This window comes from Neovison vison, chromosome 2 (genome assembly GCF_020171115.1).
Source record: "Neovison vison isolate M4711 chromosome 2, ASM_NN_V1, whole genome shotgun sequence".
Lineage (NCBI taxonomy): Eukaryota > Metazoa > Chordata > Mammalia > Carnivora > Mustelidae > Neogale > Neogale vison.
The window spans coordinates 30,549,860-30,568,856 of NC_058092.1; the positions used below are offsets into that span (position 1 = coordinate 30,549,860).

The 18,997-nt window shown below is 50.6% G+C and overlaps 1 protein-coding gene and 1 non-coding gene across 7 annotated transcripts; both read right to left on the reverse strand.

The window, feature by feature from the left end:
* Window positions 1-2,241: 2,241 nt before the first annotated feature.
* On the reverse strand, window positions 2,242-17,810 carry PABPC4 (poly(A) binding protein cytoplasmic 4). Of its 6 annotated transcripts, none has more exons than XM_044237891.1 (17): window positions 17,557-17,810; window positions 16,699-17,339; window positions 13,772-13,965; window positions 12,898-13,013; window positions 11,503-11,642; window positions 11,059-11,153; window positions 10,270-10,407; window positions 9,368-9,463; window positions 6,550-6,822; window positions 6,174-6,246; window positions 5,913-6,032; window positions 5,329-5,415; window positions 5,107-5,234; window positions 4,101-4,194; window positions 3,858-3,988; window positions 3,545-3,647; window positions 2,242-2,551 (listed from the first exon to the last, which is right to left on the reverse strand). In XM_044237891.1, the coding sequence occupies exons 2-16, from the start codon at window positions 16,889-16,891 to the stop codon at window positions 3,558-3,560; spliced, it is 1,968 nt and encodes a 655-aa protein (XP_044093826.1). In that variant the 5' UTR covers window positions 16,892-17,339; window positions 17,557-17,810; the 3' UTR covers window positions 2,242-2,551; window positions 3,545-3,557. The 6 variants fall into 6 exon arrangements, with proteins under 6 accessions (XP_044093826.1, XP_044093827.1, XP_044093825.1 ...); XM_044237892.1 differs by having other exon boundaries at window positions 5,961-6,032; window positions 6,159-6,246; XM_044237890.1 differs by having other exon boundaries at window positions 3,588-3,647; window positions 6,159-6,246.
* Window positions 8,970-9,104, reverse strand: LOC122901638. Its single transcript, XR_006383628.1, has one exon. It is a non-coding gene; the product is annotated as a small nucleolar RNA SNORA55 (small nucleolar RNA).
* Window positions 17,811-18,997: the final 1,187 nt, after the last annotated feature.

An 18,997-nucleotide genomic window follows, 5' to 3' on the forward strand; every position in this document is an offset into this window, starting at 1 on the left:
TACAAAGCCACATTAACTGCGGAAGTCAGAAAATACTGGACTCTACTTCAGACCCGGCCTTAATTTGATTTCTACATATTTTAATGCTGGTGTGATTAACATAATCAAGAATGTTATATTCGTTTCTGGTGTACAGTATAGTGATTCAGCGAATCCATATACTGCTATGTGCTCAAGATAAATGTAATCTTTTTTTTTTAAGATTTTATTTATTTATTTGACAGCGAGAGATCACAAGTAGGCAGAGAGGCAGGCAGAGAGAGGAAGGGAAGCAGGCTCCCTGCTGAGCAGAGAGCCAGATGCGGGACTCGATTCCAGGACCCTGAGATCATGACCTGAACCGAAGGCAGCGGCTTAACCCACTGAACCACCCAGGCGCCCCAAGATAAACGTAATCTTAATCCCCATCACCTATTTTACCCAACACCAATAGCCCCCCACCCCGCCACCCCTGCCAAACCTCCTTTCTGGTAACCTTGTTCTCTGTATTTAAGAGTCTAGGGGTTTGGGGAGGGGGCTGTTTTAAGAGTTAGGAGTGTTTTTTGGTTTGTCTTTTTCTTTGTTCTTTTGGTTTCTTAAGTTCCACCTGAGTGAAATCGTTATGGTATTTGTCTTTCCCTGGCTTATTTCGCTTAGCATTACACAGTCTAGCTCTGTTCATCCATGTTGTTTCAAATGGCGAATTTCATTCTTTTATGGCAGAATAATTTTCCAATGTACATATATGTGTACACACACACACACACAAACACACTTCTTTTTATGCATTCGTCTATCAGTGGGCACTTGGGCTGCTTCCATAGTTTGGCTATTGTTAAGTAATGCCGCAATAAACATAGGGATGCATGTATCCCTTTGAATTAGCATTTCTGTATTTTTTAAGATTTTATTTGCCCATTTCAGAGTAAGAAAGAGGGGGTTATCAGGGGGAGGAGCAGAGGGAGAGAGAACAGACCCCCAGCCAAGCAGGGAGCCCAACAGAGCTGGCTCGATCCTGGGATTCTGGCAGCATGACTTGAGCCAAAGGTAGATCCTTAACTGAATGAGCCACCCAGGTGCCCCAGTATTTTCATATTCTTTAGGTAAATACCCAATGGTGTTATTAGTGGGTGGGTAAATTTTTTTTTTTTTTTTTTTTTTGAGGAACCTCCATACTGTTTTCCAGAGTGGCTGCACCAGATGGCATTACCACTCCCAGTGCACAAGGGTTCCTATTTCTCCAGGTCCTCAACACGTTTCTTGTGATTTCAGCCATTCTGACAGGTGTGAGGTGTACTTCATTGTTGTTTTGATTTGCACTTCCCTGACAAATGGCGAGCACCTTCCAGGTCTATTGGCCGTCTGTCCTTGGGGAACATCTGTCCACGTCTGCTGTCATGTTTTAATTGTATTATTTGGTGTTTCTCCCCCAGCCCCCCTTTTTTTGAGTAGGCTCTATGCCCAACATGGGCTCGAACTCCCAACTCTGAGACTTCAGATTTGCGTGCTCTACCAACTGAGCTAGCCAGGTGCCCGGAGTTGTAGTTATGTATTTTGGATCCAAACCCTTTATTGGATGTCTACAAATATCTTCTCCCATTCAGTAGGTTGTCCCGGTTGTTTCCTTTGCTATAAGTATTAAGTAAATCAGGCATTTAGTTACTTGAGACCAGACCTTAAAGAAAATGGGGAGCCTGCTGAGAGGGAAGAATATTACAAGGAAAATGACTCCCTGGATAAGGTCCCAAGTTAGGACAGCCTGCCACATTTCAAGGAAGGTAAGAAGTGTTCCTAGAGGACAGGGAGGGCTAGTAGACTGGTTGGCCTTGGCCAGGTGAGGACTAAAGGCACCACCAAGTGCTCTGGACTCTAGCATTTGTTTCCTGTTGCCACTCAGACCTAGTCCCGTGGCCAGAGGAAACCTTAGTTGCATAATCAACTGACTACAGAAGAGGGGGACCCACAAATGCCAGCTAACACAACCAAGGAGGGAGGGCCTGGGTTCTGCCTATCTCACCATACATTCTTTGCACATAAGCCAAACCCACCCTGAACCCAGTTCTCCTGTCAGACCCAAAGTCTGCTATGATCAGACTTCTATTTAAGTGGGGGTCCATTATGCAATGGGACAGTTCTGTGTACCCTGCTGCTCATAGCCATTAGGAAAGGATACCCTATACAGAAATTCATTAGATTCTAAATACATCCTAAAATTATTTCCAAATTTAAAAGACTAAAACTGGTCAGAGTAAAACATGACAGTTTTATGGAGATTTTTTTCTTTATTGAGAAACTTAAGACTTGGGTACATCAAATAAAACCAATTTCTTAGGGGAAAAAATCAAAACCCACAATAGAAAAAAAAATGTTAACACTGTCTGGGCCACAGCAGAACCCAGAGAATATATTCTTTTAATTGAAAAATTCTAGGTGCTTCGTAATTGACCTTTTGATACAAAATGACCTATTAAATTTCCCAATTTGTGGTTCTTGGTGTTGAGGTCCATAGGACACGCTAGAAATCTTCAAACCTTGAGCTGAATTCCAGGAGGGGTTATTTGGCTTTTGAATCCTGAAAAGCAAAGCACCAACACAAATTAAATGCACGATCAGAAAAACCAGAGTTGCCCTGAAATCTCTGACTTATAAAAAGGTACTGCCGAGAGCAGTGCTTCTTGACACTGGGGTGGGGCAGTTTTGCTGGGGCTGTCCTGTGCACTGTGGGCACTGAGCAGTACCCCTAGCCTCTGCCCATGGGATGCCAGTGACACCTCTCCAGTTGTGACAACCAAAATAGGTCTCCATTGGCAAATGTCCTCTGAGGGGGCACTCCTAGCTGAGAACCCCCTGCTTGGAGGCTAGCTAGGTACTGTAAAGCCCCACACCCTTCCAGGCCACCCTGTACTCAAAGCTACTGCTCTCTCGCTTAGATACCAAATGAAGAGTCCAGGCCCTTACCATGTGTCCTTTCCCTTGTCTCTGACTCTGGTTTATCTGGTTGCCTCCTTCCTCCATCAGGAGGAACCTGCTACTCCTTGTCAGAGTTCCCAGTAAGCCTCACTTACCCCCGCCCCTGCGGACGGGGCCACAGCTGCCAGGGTCAGACAGAGTAGACAAGAACACACCCTGTAACTGGAGGCAGGAGTGTCTGGTCTCCCACACACCGACACCAGGGCCCGAGCACCTTATGCTCCTAGAGCCACACAGCAGCTGCACACACAGCTGCCCTCCCCAACCTCAAGGCAAACCAGGGAGGTATGTTCACAGAAATGAGGCTGCGGGATCTGATTATGACAACACCTTGTGTATCTGTCATTATTCTCAACCAAAAAGGTCATTCTTAAGACCTAACCAGGGGCTCCTCATAAAGAAAACTGTTATTTGCTCCTTACAGTTTACAACCTGTTCTCTCTTCTCCAAATTAACTCTTCCAGATGACAGAGAGAATCCAGGTGACAGCCTGCTCAGGTTACTGGGTTACAGGAGCTCTCTATGCTGCCCTGAATCTTTTAGGAAGATATTTGTAAGTAAAGCCATTGCAGAAAACAAAAACAGCCAAACATACGGTTTCTCCTTGTCTAAGAGGTAGCAGCAGCAACAGCGCCCACCTTCTGGGCAGCTTCTTTCTTGGCATGATGAGCCTGTAGAACCGCCACGGCTTCATCCACCTGTGAGGAATCTCTAGGCAGTTAGTGACATCTGCAGAGAGGCCCTCAGCCCCTCCCTGGCGCACAGGCCTGGGAGCAGCGTCTCCCAGTGCAGCCTGCTCTTCCTAATTCCACCCCCCACAGCAGCTCGCAAGTCACAGGCAAGGCGCGAGGAGAGGGTCAGGAGACGGCAGACCCGTACACCGCCGCAGGGTGTGGGGACCAGCTCACCTTGGAGCGAAGCGACTCCGGGGACTCCAGCATGTGCAGCAGCTCAGAGTTGTCAATCTCCAGCAGCATGCCCGTGATTTTCCCAGCCAGGTTTGAATGCATGGTTTGGATGAGTGGGAACAAACGTTCTCCTGGGGAAAGAGATCTAATTAAAGCCCAGGCTGACTCCTAGTGAACGGACACCGGCGTTTGGGTCAGTGCCAGGCTCTGGCCCCCTCTTCCGCAAACACATGGATCACTCACCCAGCATCTGCTTTTGCTCTTGGGGGGGCGCTGCGGCCAGCATGGAGGCGGTCAGGGGCTCCTGGCCCTGCACATGGACCGCAGGCTGCGGTGCCTGGGAACCAGGAGAGGCAGCAGGTTAGCAACAAGCCTGATGGTCCTGAGCCTGACCACTCAGTCTGAAAGCCTACTATGTGACAGAGATGGAGGTGGCGGTCCTTGCTGCCAAGGAACTAACAGCAGGCCTTGGGGATGAGGCAGTTACAGGAGCAACAGAGTTATAAGCCTGAACACGAAACCAACTAAAATAAAAACCACGTGCTATTAAAAGGGACAGGAAGGGAGTAAGAAAATAAACCTACAAGGCTCAGACCGTCAAATGATTCCATTTATAACTACATCCCCCATCACTTTATCATAACAAATGATTTTATTTTATCAAATGCCCCAGGACTGTCAACATGCATTGTCAATGCCAATCGCGGGCCTGAAAGTAAGGCTCTGAAGGTAAAGACTATTTTACTGAAGCAAGGCTCTGGGGCATCTGCATTTAGACAGCAGGAAGCATGAGCAAGTTACTTAGGGGCCACAAGGCAGACTGTGGCTCCTCTACACCGGTTACTTCTGGGCTCTGGGTCCAGTCCCCCACCCCAACTTAAGATCTCTAAAGCTGACTTCTCTTCTGTCAGATGAAGCTCTTTCCTGCCTTCACAACCCAGTTTTGCAAAACAGCGAAGATCAACTCAGCCAGCGAACCCGAGCCGCTCAGAGAGCTAAGCAAGCACACACACGTTGTAAAGCGAGGGAGGAAACACCAGCTCTTTCTGCTGGGGCATTTCTGAGTCGACTACTGTGGGGAGGAATAGTTCCCAGCCCCTTCTCTCCCAGGACTGAGAGGCCCTGACAGGCAGTGTCCCCACAGGAAACACGGCACCCTGACACGGAGCGGACACTGAGTACCTGCAGGAGGAATCAAAGCCAGGCACCTTGTCAGTCAAGCGCAAACATGCGGTTTGGCAGGCCTCACCTGCAGAGGCTGGATGGCAGGGTGAGGGCTGCGGACGCTGGAGGCGTATTTGTAAGGTGCGACAGCCCGCGGGGCAGCAGCAGCGACGGGAGCACGAGGTGCTAAGGTCTGCACAGCTGTAGGAACACCTGAGGAAAAGAACAAGCAAGATTAAAGCCCGTCAGTCTGGGCAAAGACCCGTCAAATCCCATCTTTCCCCCTTCTGTGTGCATCCAATACCACCTCCAGACTGGCAGCTGTCAGTCAGCCCTTGCTGGGCGGCGCCAGCCCCACCAAAGTCCATAGCCAAGCGGTCCGGGCACTCAGACCCTACAACAGACCAGCAAATGCACATCAGTGTCGGCAGCAGGTGTCCAACTGGCCACGTCCCACGGAAGGAGCCATTCCAAAGCCTGTTCACACAACACATCGCACACGGGACCACGACTGCTACTTTCACGGAGCAGCCAACAAAGAACACACAACTCTCTCCACTTCTTGGAATATGGGACAGTCTGTAAAGAACAGTCTCCTTCGATCTCCCAACCCCACCCAAAAGAATAGGCTGCCTCTGGAGTCATCCGGCTAACAAGCTTCTATAATTAACCTCTCTCACATGAGTCACCAATGAGCAGCATTCTTGAAGTCACCAACACTCCTAGAACTCCCATTGTTTCTCTGCTCCTTACGTACCAACCAGAGCGCACAGCTAAGATTACAGAACCAGAACTGGAACGTGGGCCCAACAAACTGACCCACCCTGGGCAGAGCCTAGTCACCTGACTCCCTCCTCCCCAGGCCACACTTCTCAAGGCCAGTTTGCTCACCGACTCTCTGAGCGGTAGTAGGGAGGCCGCGAGAGGCCGGAGCATTACCAGTTGGAGCCAGATGGCGAAGAGCGGGACGAGGCCCAGACTGGCGGATAGCACTTGGCATTCCTTGGAAGCCTGGTGAAGAGAAAAATTGTGCATCGCTGATGAAGCATGTAGACCAGAACCCAGGCTGCGCCTCAGAGCGGGGCAAGGCAGGGAGGCATATCCTGGGTGATCAAATCACCGTTCCCCACCACCTACCTTGAGGTCTCCCACCTTGCTGCCAGCGGGGATTAGGCCTCATCTGTGCTAACTGGTTAGGTGTGTAATACGGAGGTCTTCCCTGAGCCTGCAAGAAAGAGCACCCAGGCCCTTTTACTTGAAGGACTTGAATCCACATGAGAGAAAAGTCTCATCTCCTCTCACTTCCAGGCCCAAGGCTAATTATTTAAGAAATTCTCAGAGTATTCAAAGGCCAGTTAATGGGGATTCTTTCATTCTAACTACTGCGTGAGAGAGAGAATGAATTCGTTTTCATTTCACGCTGACCACCTGAACTCCAATATCCAAAACCCCTCTCCCCAACCACCACAGGCTGCGGAACAGCCATCGGGGGCAGGTTCCAAAGATCCACGAACACCAGCAGACCCACCTGTGGAACCGCTGGCACAAAGTAACCTCCAGCTGCAGGCTGGAACTGATTTAAGATGGCGTTGGCTGGGAGCGCTCGCATTCCAGCCACCCGCTGCATGTACTGGTTGGTCAGGTGAGCCTTTCTCTCTTCCTTCCTCTGGGCCAGAGCGACATAGAGTGGCTTGGAGCCCACGATGCGTCCATTCATCTCAGTGACGGCTTTGGTCGCCTCTTCAGGAGATGAGAAGCAGACAAAGCCAAACCCTTTGCTTCTCCCATCCTCCAACATTACCTACAAAGGGACCAGCTACTTAAGGAAAAGGTGTTCTATGTTAGGGGACAGCTATTAAGAGCCATAAAACCTGGTTTCCACTCCAAGAGTTCCCAAGTCTGGGAGAAGAGTTCTAGCCCTGTTACGGGATGTACCCTGGACCAATTAAGTCACGGCCCCTAACGACAGGACCTAGGCGTTTTCTTTGTTAGATTCCCAGGTGATACTAATTTTCTAAACACTAGGATATGGCTAATGGTTAAAGCAGGAACCCAAAGATGTTTCTTGACACGTAGAAGCGCAGTAGCTACCTTTGGCTACCCACTAGAAATCTGGACAGTGTTATTTACTTGCAGAACTCATCTGCCCAAGACCTTGGTGAACAAAACTTTGATCATCTCTTAGCAAGGTAAGGATATGCTTTTGAAATACCACATACACACAGGAGTTACAAAACCAATGACTGCCACCATTATTTTAATGGGAGTTAACAGCAGAAAGATGACCAGCTAGAAAAGACAACTGGATTCTAGTCCCAGTTCAGCAATTTCTAAGCTGTGCGATTTTTTTTAAAAAAAGATTTTTATTTATTTGAGATACAGCACAAATAGGGGGAGCAGCAGAGGGAGAAGCAGGTTCCCCAATGAGCCTGACAAGGGGCCTGATGCCAGGACCCCAGGATCATGACCTGAGCCAAAGACGTGCTCAACCAACTGAGCCACCCAGGCACCCCCCACCCTGAAGATCTTGTTTATTTATTTATATGTATTTTTGAGAGAGAGAGAGCGAGCGCGCGCACACACGAACATGCATGCGTACATGGGAGCAGGGTGGGGGGGGGCAGAGGGAGAGGATGGAGGGAGGGAGAGAGTGTGCACAAGCAGAAGAGCAGCAGGCTCCCTCCTGAGCAGGGAGCCTAATTGGGGCTTGATCCCAGCACCCTGGGATCATCACAAGCTGAAGGCAAATGCTTAAATGACTGAGCCACCCAGGCATCCCGGAGGGATAGAAGGTTTAAAGCAGGCTCCACACTCAGCAGAGCCCAGATGTGGGGCTTAATCTCAGGACCCTGCGATCCCGACCTGAGCTGAAATCAAGAATCAGACTTTTAACTGACTGAGCCACCTAGGCTAGGTGTCCTTAAGCTATGTGAAACGCTCTGAAGCTCAATGCCCACCAGACCCCCTACGGCCAAATGCCACCAAGCCAAGGTCTACCGGTTCAGGCCGTCTTTCCCCACATACGGCCAGTCATTCACAGATGGTTCTTCTCCTCACCTGAGAAGGTCACTTACAGCTTACCCCTGGCCTGCCTCCTCAGAAATACTGATAGCAACAGGTTACTGTGTGCTCAGCACCATTTTGTATCTTAGCTTGCTCCCGCACAGCCGTCTGGAGGTGGAGGACATGAAAATAAGGCTGTGTGCCAACTCAATGGACCCCATCAAAAAGATGGGCCAGGACAGTGTCTGAAAACATGATACCCTGATCTTGAAAATGGTGCCTGTGAAACTTGCCAAGACAGTTCTTTCATTCTCCTCCCACAAATGCCAACTCAAGCTCTGTGCTGATAAGCAAGGAGAGTCCACCGTACCTCACACTGATGAAGGCCAGTCAAGGAGGTGAGAAGAGGGAAGGGGCAAGGAACCCTGACGGGGTGGGCCCTGATCAACTCCCTGCGGACAACTGACGTTCCTCTGAGGACGCTTCCAGGTTGTGCGGGACTTAAAGCTAAGGGCCAAGGCAGGGTCACCACATCTTCCCCAGCCCACTCGGCCTCTGTTCTCAACCCCAAGAGGACTCTGACGTGTGCTGCACCTCCACGGAGCATCAGTGTCTGCATCAGGCTAGGACTCCAAACTCTCACACGCCATCACTGCCCATGACGCCCCCCGTGGACCAAGGCCGTGCACGCACCACCCTCACATAACCCACGTTCTACTGTCCTCAGACTCCGCGTCCTCATCTTTAGGAGGGAATTCACACGCACTCGCCCTGCTGCATCAGCTGACGGGATAATCAAAGAAAACCAAGGAAACGATGCACACTGCAAACCGTGAAAGAGCCACTTTCCACTCCCGTCCTCCACCTTTAATTTAGCTTTGTACAGCCAGGCCAGAAGTCCCAACCCCAGTTCCCAAGTCCTCAAAATACATTTGTTCAAGGATGAAGTGTGGCAGAGTCGTAGAGACAGGCCCCAAGACAAATGGACAACAACCTGTCTGGATTGCCTCTGCTCATACTGTCGCACCATCTGTCCCCACGCCAGCACAGAGCAGCAAAGAATGGGAAAGATTCAGGTGCTTGGGGGTCAAGATGGGGGACTGCTCAGGTGACCTCCACACCTCAATGTCTGGGAGGCTGTGCCATGTACACGTAACGAAATGCCTTCTCCAGAGCGTATACTCAGACGCGTAACTGAACGCCAGGAGGGACTGGCTAGATTAGCATATCTATCCTCAGAAATGAACACAAGTTAGAGTCCACTCCATCAATGAAACAAATGCCAATAAACCTCTAAAATATTGCAATTTCTACTTTCAATCCCAAATCTCAGAATAAAATACCTTAGCACTTGTGATTGATCCAAAAGGAGAAAACTCTTTCCTTAACTTCTCATCATCAATGGTATCATCCAAGTTCTTAATGTAGAGATTCACCCCCTGAAGCAAAAGGATCACTGTTAATGCACATCTGTACCCCACAGATCCCCTAAGACACTAGTTCTCAAAATTTGGTCCTAGACCCCCTTTTTTTTTTTTTTTTAATGATTTTATTTATTTATTTGACAGAGAGAGATCACAAGCAGGCAGAGAGGCAGGCAGAGAGAGAGGAGGAAGCAGGCTCCCTGCCAAGCAGAGAGCCCGATGCGGGGCTCGATCCCAGGACCCTGAGATCATGACCTGAGCCGAAGGCAGCGGCTTAACCACTGAGCCACCCAGGCGCCCCCTAGACCCCCTTCTTGGGTACTTCTTAGAAATTCAAATTCTTGGGCCCAAACCCCAATCCACTGAATCAAAAATTCTGGGGTTCTAAAAGCCATGTTCTCACAAGCCCTACAGGGGGATCCTGATGCAGGCTCAGGGTTGAGATTCCTGCCAAGGACTCTTGACGGGACCCCCAGTGTGGGCCTGGCTTTCAGCACAGCTGCTCTGGCCGGCCACTGGCACCAGCAGGGCTCCTGCCCCCACTCAAAGGGTGAGCATTCAAGTACAAAGAACCCATACCAATAAGAACAGACTGAGGCTTCCGGAATGAGTCCCTAAATAAATAAATCAATCTTCTGCCCTGTTCCAAAATCACTACTGTTCTGGTAGGTATTTCCTTATACACCTGAGGATCTTGGGAGAAAGGAAAGGAAGAGGCAGATTCCCAGTCCCCAAAGAGAAAGCCTGCTTAACCTAAGGATGCTCTTGCCAGTTCCCCAGGAAAACCCTGGATAGGAGGCTGTGCTAAGACCACCTCTCACCTGATACCGACTAATTCTCTCTTGTTTTAGCTGCTCAAATTTCCGCTTTAACTCAGCCTGCCGTTCCACTTTCTTCTGTGCACGGCCTACAAAAATCACTTTCCCACTGATTTCTTTTCCATTCATCTCTTCCACGGCCTGAAGAGGAAACGGGTCTTAAATCAAAATGCAGAGGCAGGGGGCTTGCTCTGGAGGCCTGAAAGTCCCATCAAATACTGGGAGAAGGAAATCTTTCCTATAGGAGTTAAGAACTAATCTCATTCCATCTGAAGGCAGCTAAGCAAATCCAAACTTCCTCATGAGCAAAATGGGGTTACTACTTAAATGGGTTATTGGTCCAGATGATACAGAAAAAAATGGTAGTTTTATAAATACAAGCACGGCAGACACGAGCCGAGGCTGCTAATCTGGGTGTCGAGGAGTCTCTCGCGTTCTCGTGGGAAGAGAGTGGCGCACGCTGAGTGCCCAGCATCACGCTTTCCCCACAAGCAGCCGCTACGGTCAGCAACACCACCACTCCTCCGGCCCGAGTCCCCTCAGTAGGAAGGGGAGCAAACACCCATCTATTCCTTCAACCTACAGGGGGGAACACTGAGGTGACAGGTAGGTGCCAAGTGCTCTGAGAACAGGTAAATGAAGGGTTACCATATGAAGTCCCCTCAGGCCAGTAACTACGTCACTATGACACTCGGGCAATGGCAGCCCCGCTCCACTACGTGCCAACCAGGTCCTGCCCATAATCGGGGGCTACTTCTGCAAACGTTTCCCCGACCCTCATGGGACTCTCACCTTATTGGCATCCTCGTGTTTTTCGTAACTCACAAAGCCAAAGCCTTTGGATTTCCCACTGGGATCTCTCATCACCTTGACACTTAGGGTCTTACCTATTACCAAAGGACAGAACTATTAGTAACACCATCTCTATTACAGCTCAAGGAGAGGCGGCTTCTCTAGGAGCCCAAATGAAGCCAACTCTCACTGAAGCCAGATGAGCTCTAGAAAGAGTCCCCAGGCCTAGCCTTCTACTTCTGGCCAAGCTACTGAGATGGCCCTGGGGCTGGGACGAGGGAGGATAAAGCCAAGAGTCTACTCCTATCTACTCTGTGACCCTGTCAAGCAAGGTAGTTAAATTCTGGGCCGGGGCACCATCATCTCTTAAGCACCTAAGGTACAGGAGCTCTACAGCTGGCGGACTGTGGAAGGGGGCATGCAGGGCGAAGAAGCCCAACTTACCGAACTGGCTAAACAGCTCTTTCAGACTCTCATCATCCACCTCTTCCCCGAAGTTTTTGATATAAACATTGGTGAACTCCTTGGCTTTGGCTCCAAGCTCAGCTTCCCGCTCTTTTCGAGACTTGAATCTGCCCACAAACCTAAAAAGAGACCATGGAAAACAGTGAACACCTGGAGGAACCAATCGTCATTTCCAGGGGCCCAAAGGAACACAGGTTAAAGGCTGACAGGAGAGGTTAAATAAAACACACGAGTCCCCAACCAACCACCAAGACAGCAAGCTCAGAGATGCCCCAACTTCCCAGCAGAAAGAGAGAGGCGGGACTGTCCTGCAAGGACCAGCCCCAGGACTCCTGGCTCAGACCAGGGCTACTCCTACCACATCACACTGCCTTCGTGAAGAAACCTGATGACCATGTTTTTAAAACGTTCATTTCTGTGCATCTATGTAAATGCATAGAAAAGGTCTGGAAGGATACAAACCAAACTGTTAACAGGGGTTAGTGCTAGGGTCGATTGCTAAAGTGAACTGTGAGGTAGCCTTTGCTTTTGCACTAGACTCATTCCCCTGTTGTTGACATAAGTGGGGGAATGTAGCCATACACTGAAAATCTTTTGATCTCTTTCTAATGATACCACTGGCCACATACACGTTATCAAGAAAATTCATCCCCTGGTCTGCTCAACATAAAAAGGCGCCCCACAAAGAAGAGAGATGATTTTTGTTTGCTATAGCCAAGACTTATTGTCCCTTCTCTCCCTGCATGGCTTAGCTAAGACCTCCCCACCTCCCTACTCTGCATAACCACACCAAAGTGGCAAGGTCTATAATGAACAGTGTCTTCTACCATCAGATGAGATTTTTCATTATAACCGAACTAAGTATTACTGTGGAGCCAGCCTTGTATGAGAAGGCCACTGAGTCATAAGTTACCCAAGTGGAGATCTGGGGACAATTTGGCATCAACCCCTAGCAAATGACCCCATGGACAGACCAGAGTCACAGAAGGCCAAGGTCACATGGCTAGTACACAGCTCCTGGTCAGTCCAGGGCCCTCTCCACTCTGCCGCTGGCCAAGACCCCTGCTCAGAAAGGGCTCAGAGCTGCCTTCCAGCAAGCCCCAGTTGCCAGTGCTCACAAAACCCACGGACAGATGATGCTTTTAAGGGAGAGGCGGCAGGCAGGCCATGGCTTGGGCAGGAAGCCCACCTTGGCGAGTCAAAAGGGCTGCCACAGCTCGGGCAGGGAGACTCACCAGCCCTGGAGTGGAGAGGTAGGAGCAGGCCACACTTGGGCCGAGAGAACCAGTAGCCGCCTTGTGTGTGCCAGTTAATACCGAGGTGGGGCCACGGCTGGCTCATGCGATGGCTGTCGCTCCGGACTGGGACACTCACACTTTGCGGTCATTGAGGAGCATGCCGTTCATCTTCTCGATGGCCTTGTCAGCAGCCTCTTGCGTCTCGAAGTGGACAAAGGCATAACCCTTAGAGCCGTTCTCATCACACACCACCTGCCAGAGACAAGGCAGACCACTGTGGCACCACCGGCACCCCCAAAGATCTGAGAACCACATGCTCTTGTGCTCAGAGTTCCCCGGATCTGAGAGGCCGCTGGCGCATCTGCGGTCCAAAGACCAAAGACTACAGCACACAGTCAGGTTTTCCGAACATGAAGCATCCCACCAGGCACCTTAGTGATGTTCCGTGTACAAACGGCAGCCACTAGTAGGCTGCTTCTATTCCGAGTGTTTTATTTCACTGAAAGACCTTGAGACTGGGTGCAAGAGCCCCGTGCTGCAGAGAAAGTGACCAGTTTCCATGCCCACAACAGAATTTCAGTCTAGTGCAGAGTCAGACACATAAACCACCACCACACCAGTTGTACAAAATTCTCCACACAAACAGGTGCAGAGAAGGAAAAGGATGATTTTACGCTCTGCAATGACTGAGTACAGCTGCCTGGAGACCCGAGCCCCTGCTCTACCCCCCCACCCCACGAAAAGAGAAACCCTTTGATGCCCTCCAAAGGTAGGAAACAAGAAGGATATTTTAGACATCAGAAAGAATAAACGAAGACACAAACCACCCGCTGGTCGCACTGGGTTGTGGCACAAGATTACCTACAGGGAACTCGTAGGCTGCAGAGCCATTTCTAGCATTTCAAAAATGACCAGATCCTGTCGCCCAATTCCAAGGCTGTTCCCCCTTTGGTATTTCTCTTGTTCTCGTGAGTCAGTAATTACTCTGAAGTCATTTAATCAGTGCTTACCTTGCAAGACAGAATGTTTCCAAAAGCAGAAAAAGTATCATAAAGTGCCTTGTTATCTATAGATTTGTCCAGATTCTTGATGAAGACATTTCCCACACCAGATTTTCTCAAAGAGGGATCCCTCTGAGACCACATGATACGGATTGGCTTTCCCTTAATCACATCAAAGTTCATGGTATCCAAGGCCCGCTCGGCTGGAAGAGAGAAACACATTTCAATCAAGGAAATAAAATGTCACCTCATGTAGACGACTGCCACCATCCTAGGAACAAATGACTCTAGGACTTTTCAGGTAATCACTCGGAAAAAAGGCAACTCTATTAAAATAAAAGGGCATCCAATCCCTCTAGCCTATTGCTCCTGAGGGCAGCCTTCTGGCCAGTAGCTCCGCTTCCTGGCAGAAGTCTCCAGCCCTCTGGGTTGTACACTTGCTGGGTTAAGGGGGTCAGGCAAGATCATCTAACTGGCTTTCTGGCCGCAAGATCAAATCATAATACTGCACATTTGACTAAGTGGTATCAGTTATAAAGACTGAGCTGCCTACCACCCATGGTGACCCAGGAGAGACAGGTGATACTATCTACTTCATAAAACGAGCAAACTTATGTCCGGGATGGCTAAGCCACACAGCTAACTACTGACTAAGAAACTAATACCAGACTGATTATTTTTCAGTAAGGTATTACATCAAATTACCAACTAGCTGTCATTTTGTCTACGATCCATCTACGAGACAAATGACAGAACAAAATCTAGGAGTGACTGGGGAGAATGTGCTATCCCTTAATTCAGCCCAGTTTCTTGTATTTTCAATTTCTGAAAACAAATTGATTCGAAAACCTCAAAATGATAGATACTAATGGTCACACATGGAAACAGTCTTTTTATTATCCAGACAATAAGGATGAAGCCGCATCTTTCTAAGCAGGCAACGCAGCAGGCTCCGCACTTCATGGTTTCCAGACCTTTTCAAGTCTTAGTCTGAGCTCTTTGGAATTCTAGAACTTCAAATGCCCTGGGGCTCAACCAAGTTCTCCATCCAGCGCCTTGGGACACTTCCCTAGCTTCCCAACAAATCCATGTGTGTACCAGAGACCACTTTTAAAGGACCAGAAACGAAAACGGACCATCACCTGTCAGGAGGAACCCTTCTCTTACTGGAAGTAACAGAATCCCAGAGCTGGTAGCACTTTTCCTGACTTAATGCAATCAAACGCCCCAGAATCTCTGGGGTTGAGGGGGTGTCGGAGGGGGATTCTCCTGTCTCAAGGCACCACCTCACTTAAGACAGAACACAAAATTCCCTAACTCTGCCCCCCCCCACAAGCTCAACTGTCCAGTCAGCGGAGGGAGTATCTCCTTTTCACTCCTCTCCAACCACGTTTCCCACCTTCTCAGGTGGGCTAGTTGAGTGTGGAAGGGAAGGTCACGGAAAGCAGAGACTGGGGCAGGTCCAACTCGGGAAAAGTCCAGGCACAGAAGCGGTCATTTGTGAGGATTATCTGGGACCCCAGGGTCTCAATGATTAGCAGCGAAGGAGCCATTTCAACAAAGCTCCCGGTGTCTTTCCAGACAGCGCTGCAGAAGACAAGTCGGCTTAGCCTAACAAATCTGGCTGCACTTATTTATAGCAGGGAGAGGACCTGCAGAGGCATGTGCTGGCAGACTCACTGACCAGTGGCTTCTGCTACTATCACCAAGTGACAGGACTTTTGATCAGAAAGTGTCAAAGAGGCAGGCAACAGCCAATGTACCCACTACTTGCCCCCAAAGGCCACACTTGGCCACCTTTATGCCCTCTGGCCAGACACAGCTCAGCACACACAGGGAGTTAAGGGTAGCAGCGCCTCTCATCTCTCAACAAGTCTGATTCTCTGGTCTCAGCTGCAGCCTGGGCAAGTGACATTCTCTGTGCTTCACGGACAGCGAACAAAGTGTGGACAAAAATAGGGACGCAGAGATCCTTTGCCATAGAATGGCTTGTTTCTCCCAGTAATGGTCTCTACAGTTGTTCCCTTTTAATCTGAAGTCACGTGCGGCCCCTGATTAGGTTTCCTCTGGCCTCGCTCCGGCCACGCCTGCAGCATACCTCTCCACTGTTCCAAGCAAGGGCCCGGGTCTGGGTCTGGGCCTGGGCTGGCGGGGCCCGGCGCTGGCACTCCCAGCGGAGCCTCCAACCTTCTGCAGTTCCTTTTCCCTCTCAGGAGTCCCCATTTTCTTCAGATGGGATGAAGGGTTTTGACAAGGATGAAGCTCTGTTCACAGGCGAGGCCATCATCTCCACCAGACCAGTCCATTTCCCCCGCAGTGTTTCCCCAGACTACCTGGATACCCCTTCTCCACCGCCCAGGGCTTCGTCCAGGGAGTAGAGGAGTCCTCCACCCCAGGACCAAAGCCACGGACCCAAGAGCTGGCCTGGCACATGTCGTGCACAGGGCGCCATCGTGAGCCCCTGCTCCAGTAAAATGAACAGAATTGTTCCCACTGCCTCCCACTTGCCCTGAAAGACCCCTTATCCGTACAAAAGCAAAGAGACTCAGTCCAGGATGAAGATAGGGATGGGAGCAACAGCTTTAGAATCTAAAATTTCTACAAGAATTGTGTTTCAAATGTTCTGCGTTTTTGGCAGGCCCGTGAGGAGCAAGAATTCCAGGCTCAGTGACCAGACAAGGGTCCCACTTAAAGCAGGACCACATACATGGAGTGACAGGGACTTTCTCCAAATCCCATTGTGCAGTCTCCTCAGGTTCCAGCCCCACCGCCACCACTGATTATGCCCAAGGTCACCCAGTTAGCAAGCAGTGGAAGCAAGACTGAAACTCTGGTCACCTGACGCCAGGAGCTTCATTCTCAACCCCTGCATCGGGCAGACTCCCAGGGTCCCCCCCTAGAATGCCACGAATCTGGGGATATAAGCGTCTACTCACCGTCAGCCGGCTGCTGGAAGTTGACGTAGGCATAACCCAGGGAGCGACGGGTGATCATGTCGCGGCAGACCCGGATGGACAGCACAGGCCCCGCAGGACTGAACTTTTCATACAGCATGGCTTCGGTGACGTCCGAGTGCAGGTCACCCACGTAGAGGGAGGCCATGGGGTAGCTGCTGGCCGCAGCGTTCATCTCCCCAGCCCCCACCACCCCGAGCCCCGCCAGGAGAACTTCTTATAGGGACCACACAGGACAAAAGGGGCTCTTCTCGGAGCCGTGGCCCGCGCCGCGGCTCACAGGTGGCAGAGCGAAGCTAAACAGACGCCGGAGCAGGCTCGGAGAGACGGGGGACCGGAAGGAGGAGTTCGGGGACAGCTCGTTCGAGACTGCAAAACCGCAGACAAAAGGCTCTCAAAAACAATATGGCCCTCCCTGGGAGTTTGTAATTTTGCAGCTGTCCTGGTCTGAAGCTCCAAATTTCGAAAGGGGGGGGGGGAATAACGTACTAAAACGGGGACTCCCCTCCAAATTGTAAAAATTCTCCAAGAGGCAACCGAAGAGTGCCCACGGCGGCCTCCGGGACACGCGTTTCTCTATAAATATAGGCCTCGGGCTCCCGGCGGTTTAAGATTACAGCAGCCTGGGGAAGAGGGAAACCAAATCTTGGTCCGCGCCGACTCGGCAAGCCCCGGGGGCCGGGCGCGCAGCCTCCTCCCACGCCGGGCCGGCGAAGGGCAGCGCGGACACGTGGTGCGCCCGGGGCCGACGCGCCGGGGGCGAGGGCGGCGGGCGCGGGGCTGCCACGCGGCGCGGGGGCGGCCGGAGCGGAGGCGCGTGGACGCGGGCGGGCGGCTCACCACGGGACCGACGGACGCCAAGGTGCGGCGGCGGGCGCGGGCAGGCCGGAAGCGTGCAGAAGTGACTTCCCCGCGGGCTTTCCGAGGAGGATGCGCTTTTCTCTTTCTCTTTCTCTCTCTCTCTTTTTTTTTAGGTTTTAAAGCATTTTCGGGTTTTTTTTAATCTTTTCTTGTTTTTCCTTCAGGCTGCTAAGGCCCGAAGGCGGCGAAGGCTGCGGCGACCCGGGGCGGAGAGAGGCGGCTGGGGGAGCCACCGCTCCATTTATACCCGCCCGCCCCGGGCGCTGCTGGTCGAAGGGCGCCTCGCGACCTGGGCGCAGTCGTGCCCGCCCACTCGGCCCGGGGGCCCGAGGCGGGGCGGCCACGCGAGAGCGACCCTGCGCGGCCGCGCGGCGCCACAGCGACCCCTGGTGCGCGGAGGACCGCTCCGCTGGGGTCTCCTCGGGACCCAGGGGGCCGCCTTCCAGCCGGGTAGACCCCACACCGCCAGGCCCTCCGGGAACAGAACACCTGTAACCCACCCACAGGCTCAACGTTTATAATCCACGTGTTGCTCATTGTAAAATAAAGATGACATGAAGTAGTTACGATATAATAAGTGGTTCAGCATGTAAATGTTTGGGCCCGAATACGGAAGACGTTCTGAAGTTTTCAGAGTGATAGGACGCAGAGGTAGTTATCCAGACCCCGACTCCCACATCGGCGGGAGTATCCATGGGTGATGGGGTTAAATGTCGGTAAAGCCTCCAAAGAACAAAATACAACCACCCCCCACTACATGGTATTCAGTTGACATTTAAGGGAGCAAAAATATTTCTGTTAAGAGAGGAGAAGAGGATAGATGACAGAGGTGAAGGGGATTAAGAAGTACAATACTCCAGTTGTGAAATAAATTACAGGCATGAAAAGTACAACATAGGAAATACAGTCAAGAGTATTGTAATAACGGGGCACCTGGGTGGCTCAGTTGCTTAAGCATCTGCCTCCTGCTCAGGTCATGATCCCAGAGTACTGGGATCGATCCCCACATCAGACTTCCCCCTCTGCTTGCAGCTCCCCCTGCTTGTGCGCTCGCGCGCTCTCTCGCTCTCTGACAAATAAATAAAATATTTTTTAAAAAAAGAATATTGTCATAACTTTGTGCAGCGACAGAGAGTAACTACGCTTACTATGGTGACCATTTCCTAACTGTTGAACTGGTATCTTGTATACCTGAAACTAATATATTATATGTCAACTACGCTTCAGTAAAAATTTTAAAAATAAAAAATAAGTTAAAAATACTTTGTTTCTACATAAAAAGGAGTCAGTGTAGGCTACATCAGTTAAAAAATTTTTTCACCTACATGAGGTTCTAAGACGTCATTTGAAAGTCATGTGGTATGAAGGACAAGTCTACATTACGTGGGACTATCTCCATGTGTTGCAAGATCTACAGCAT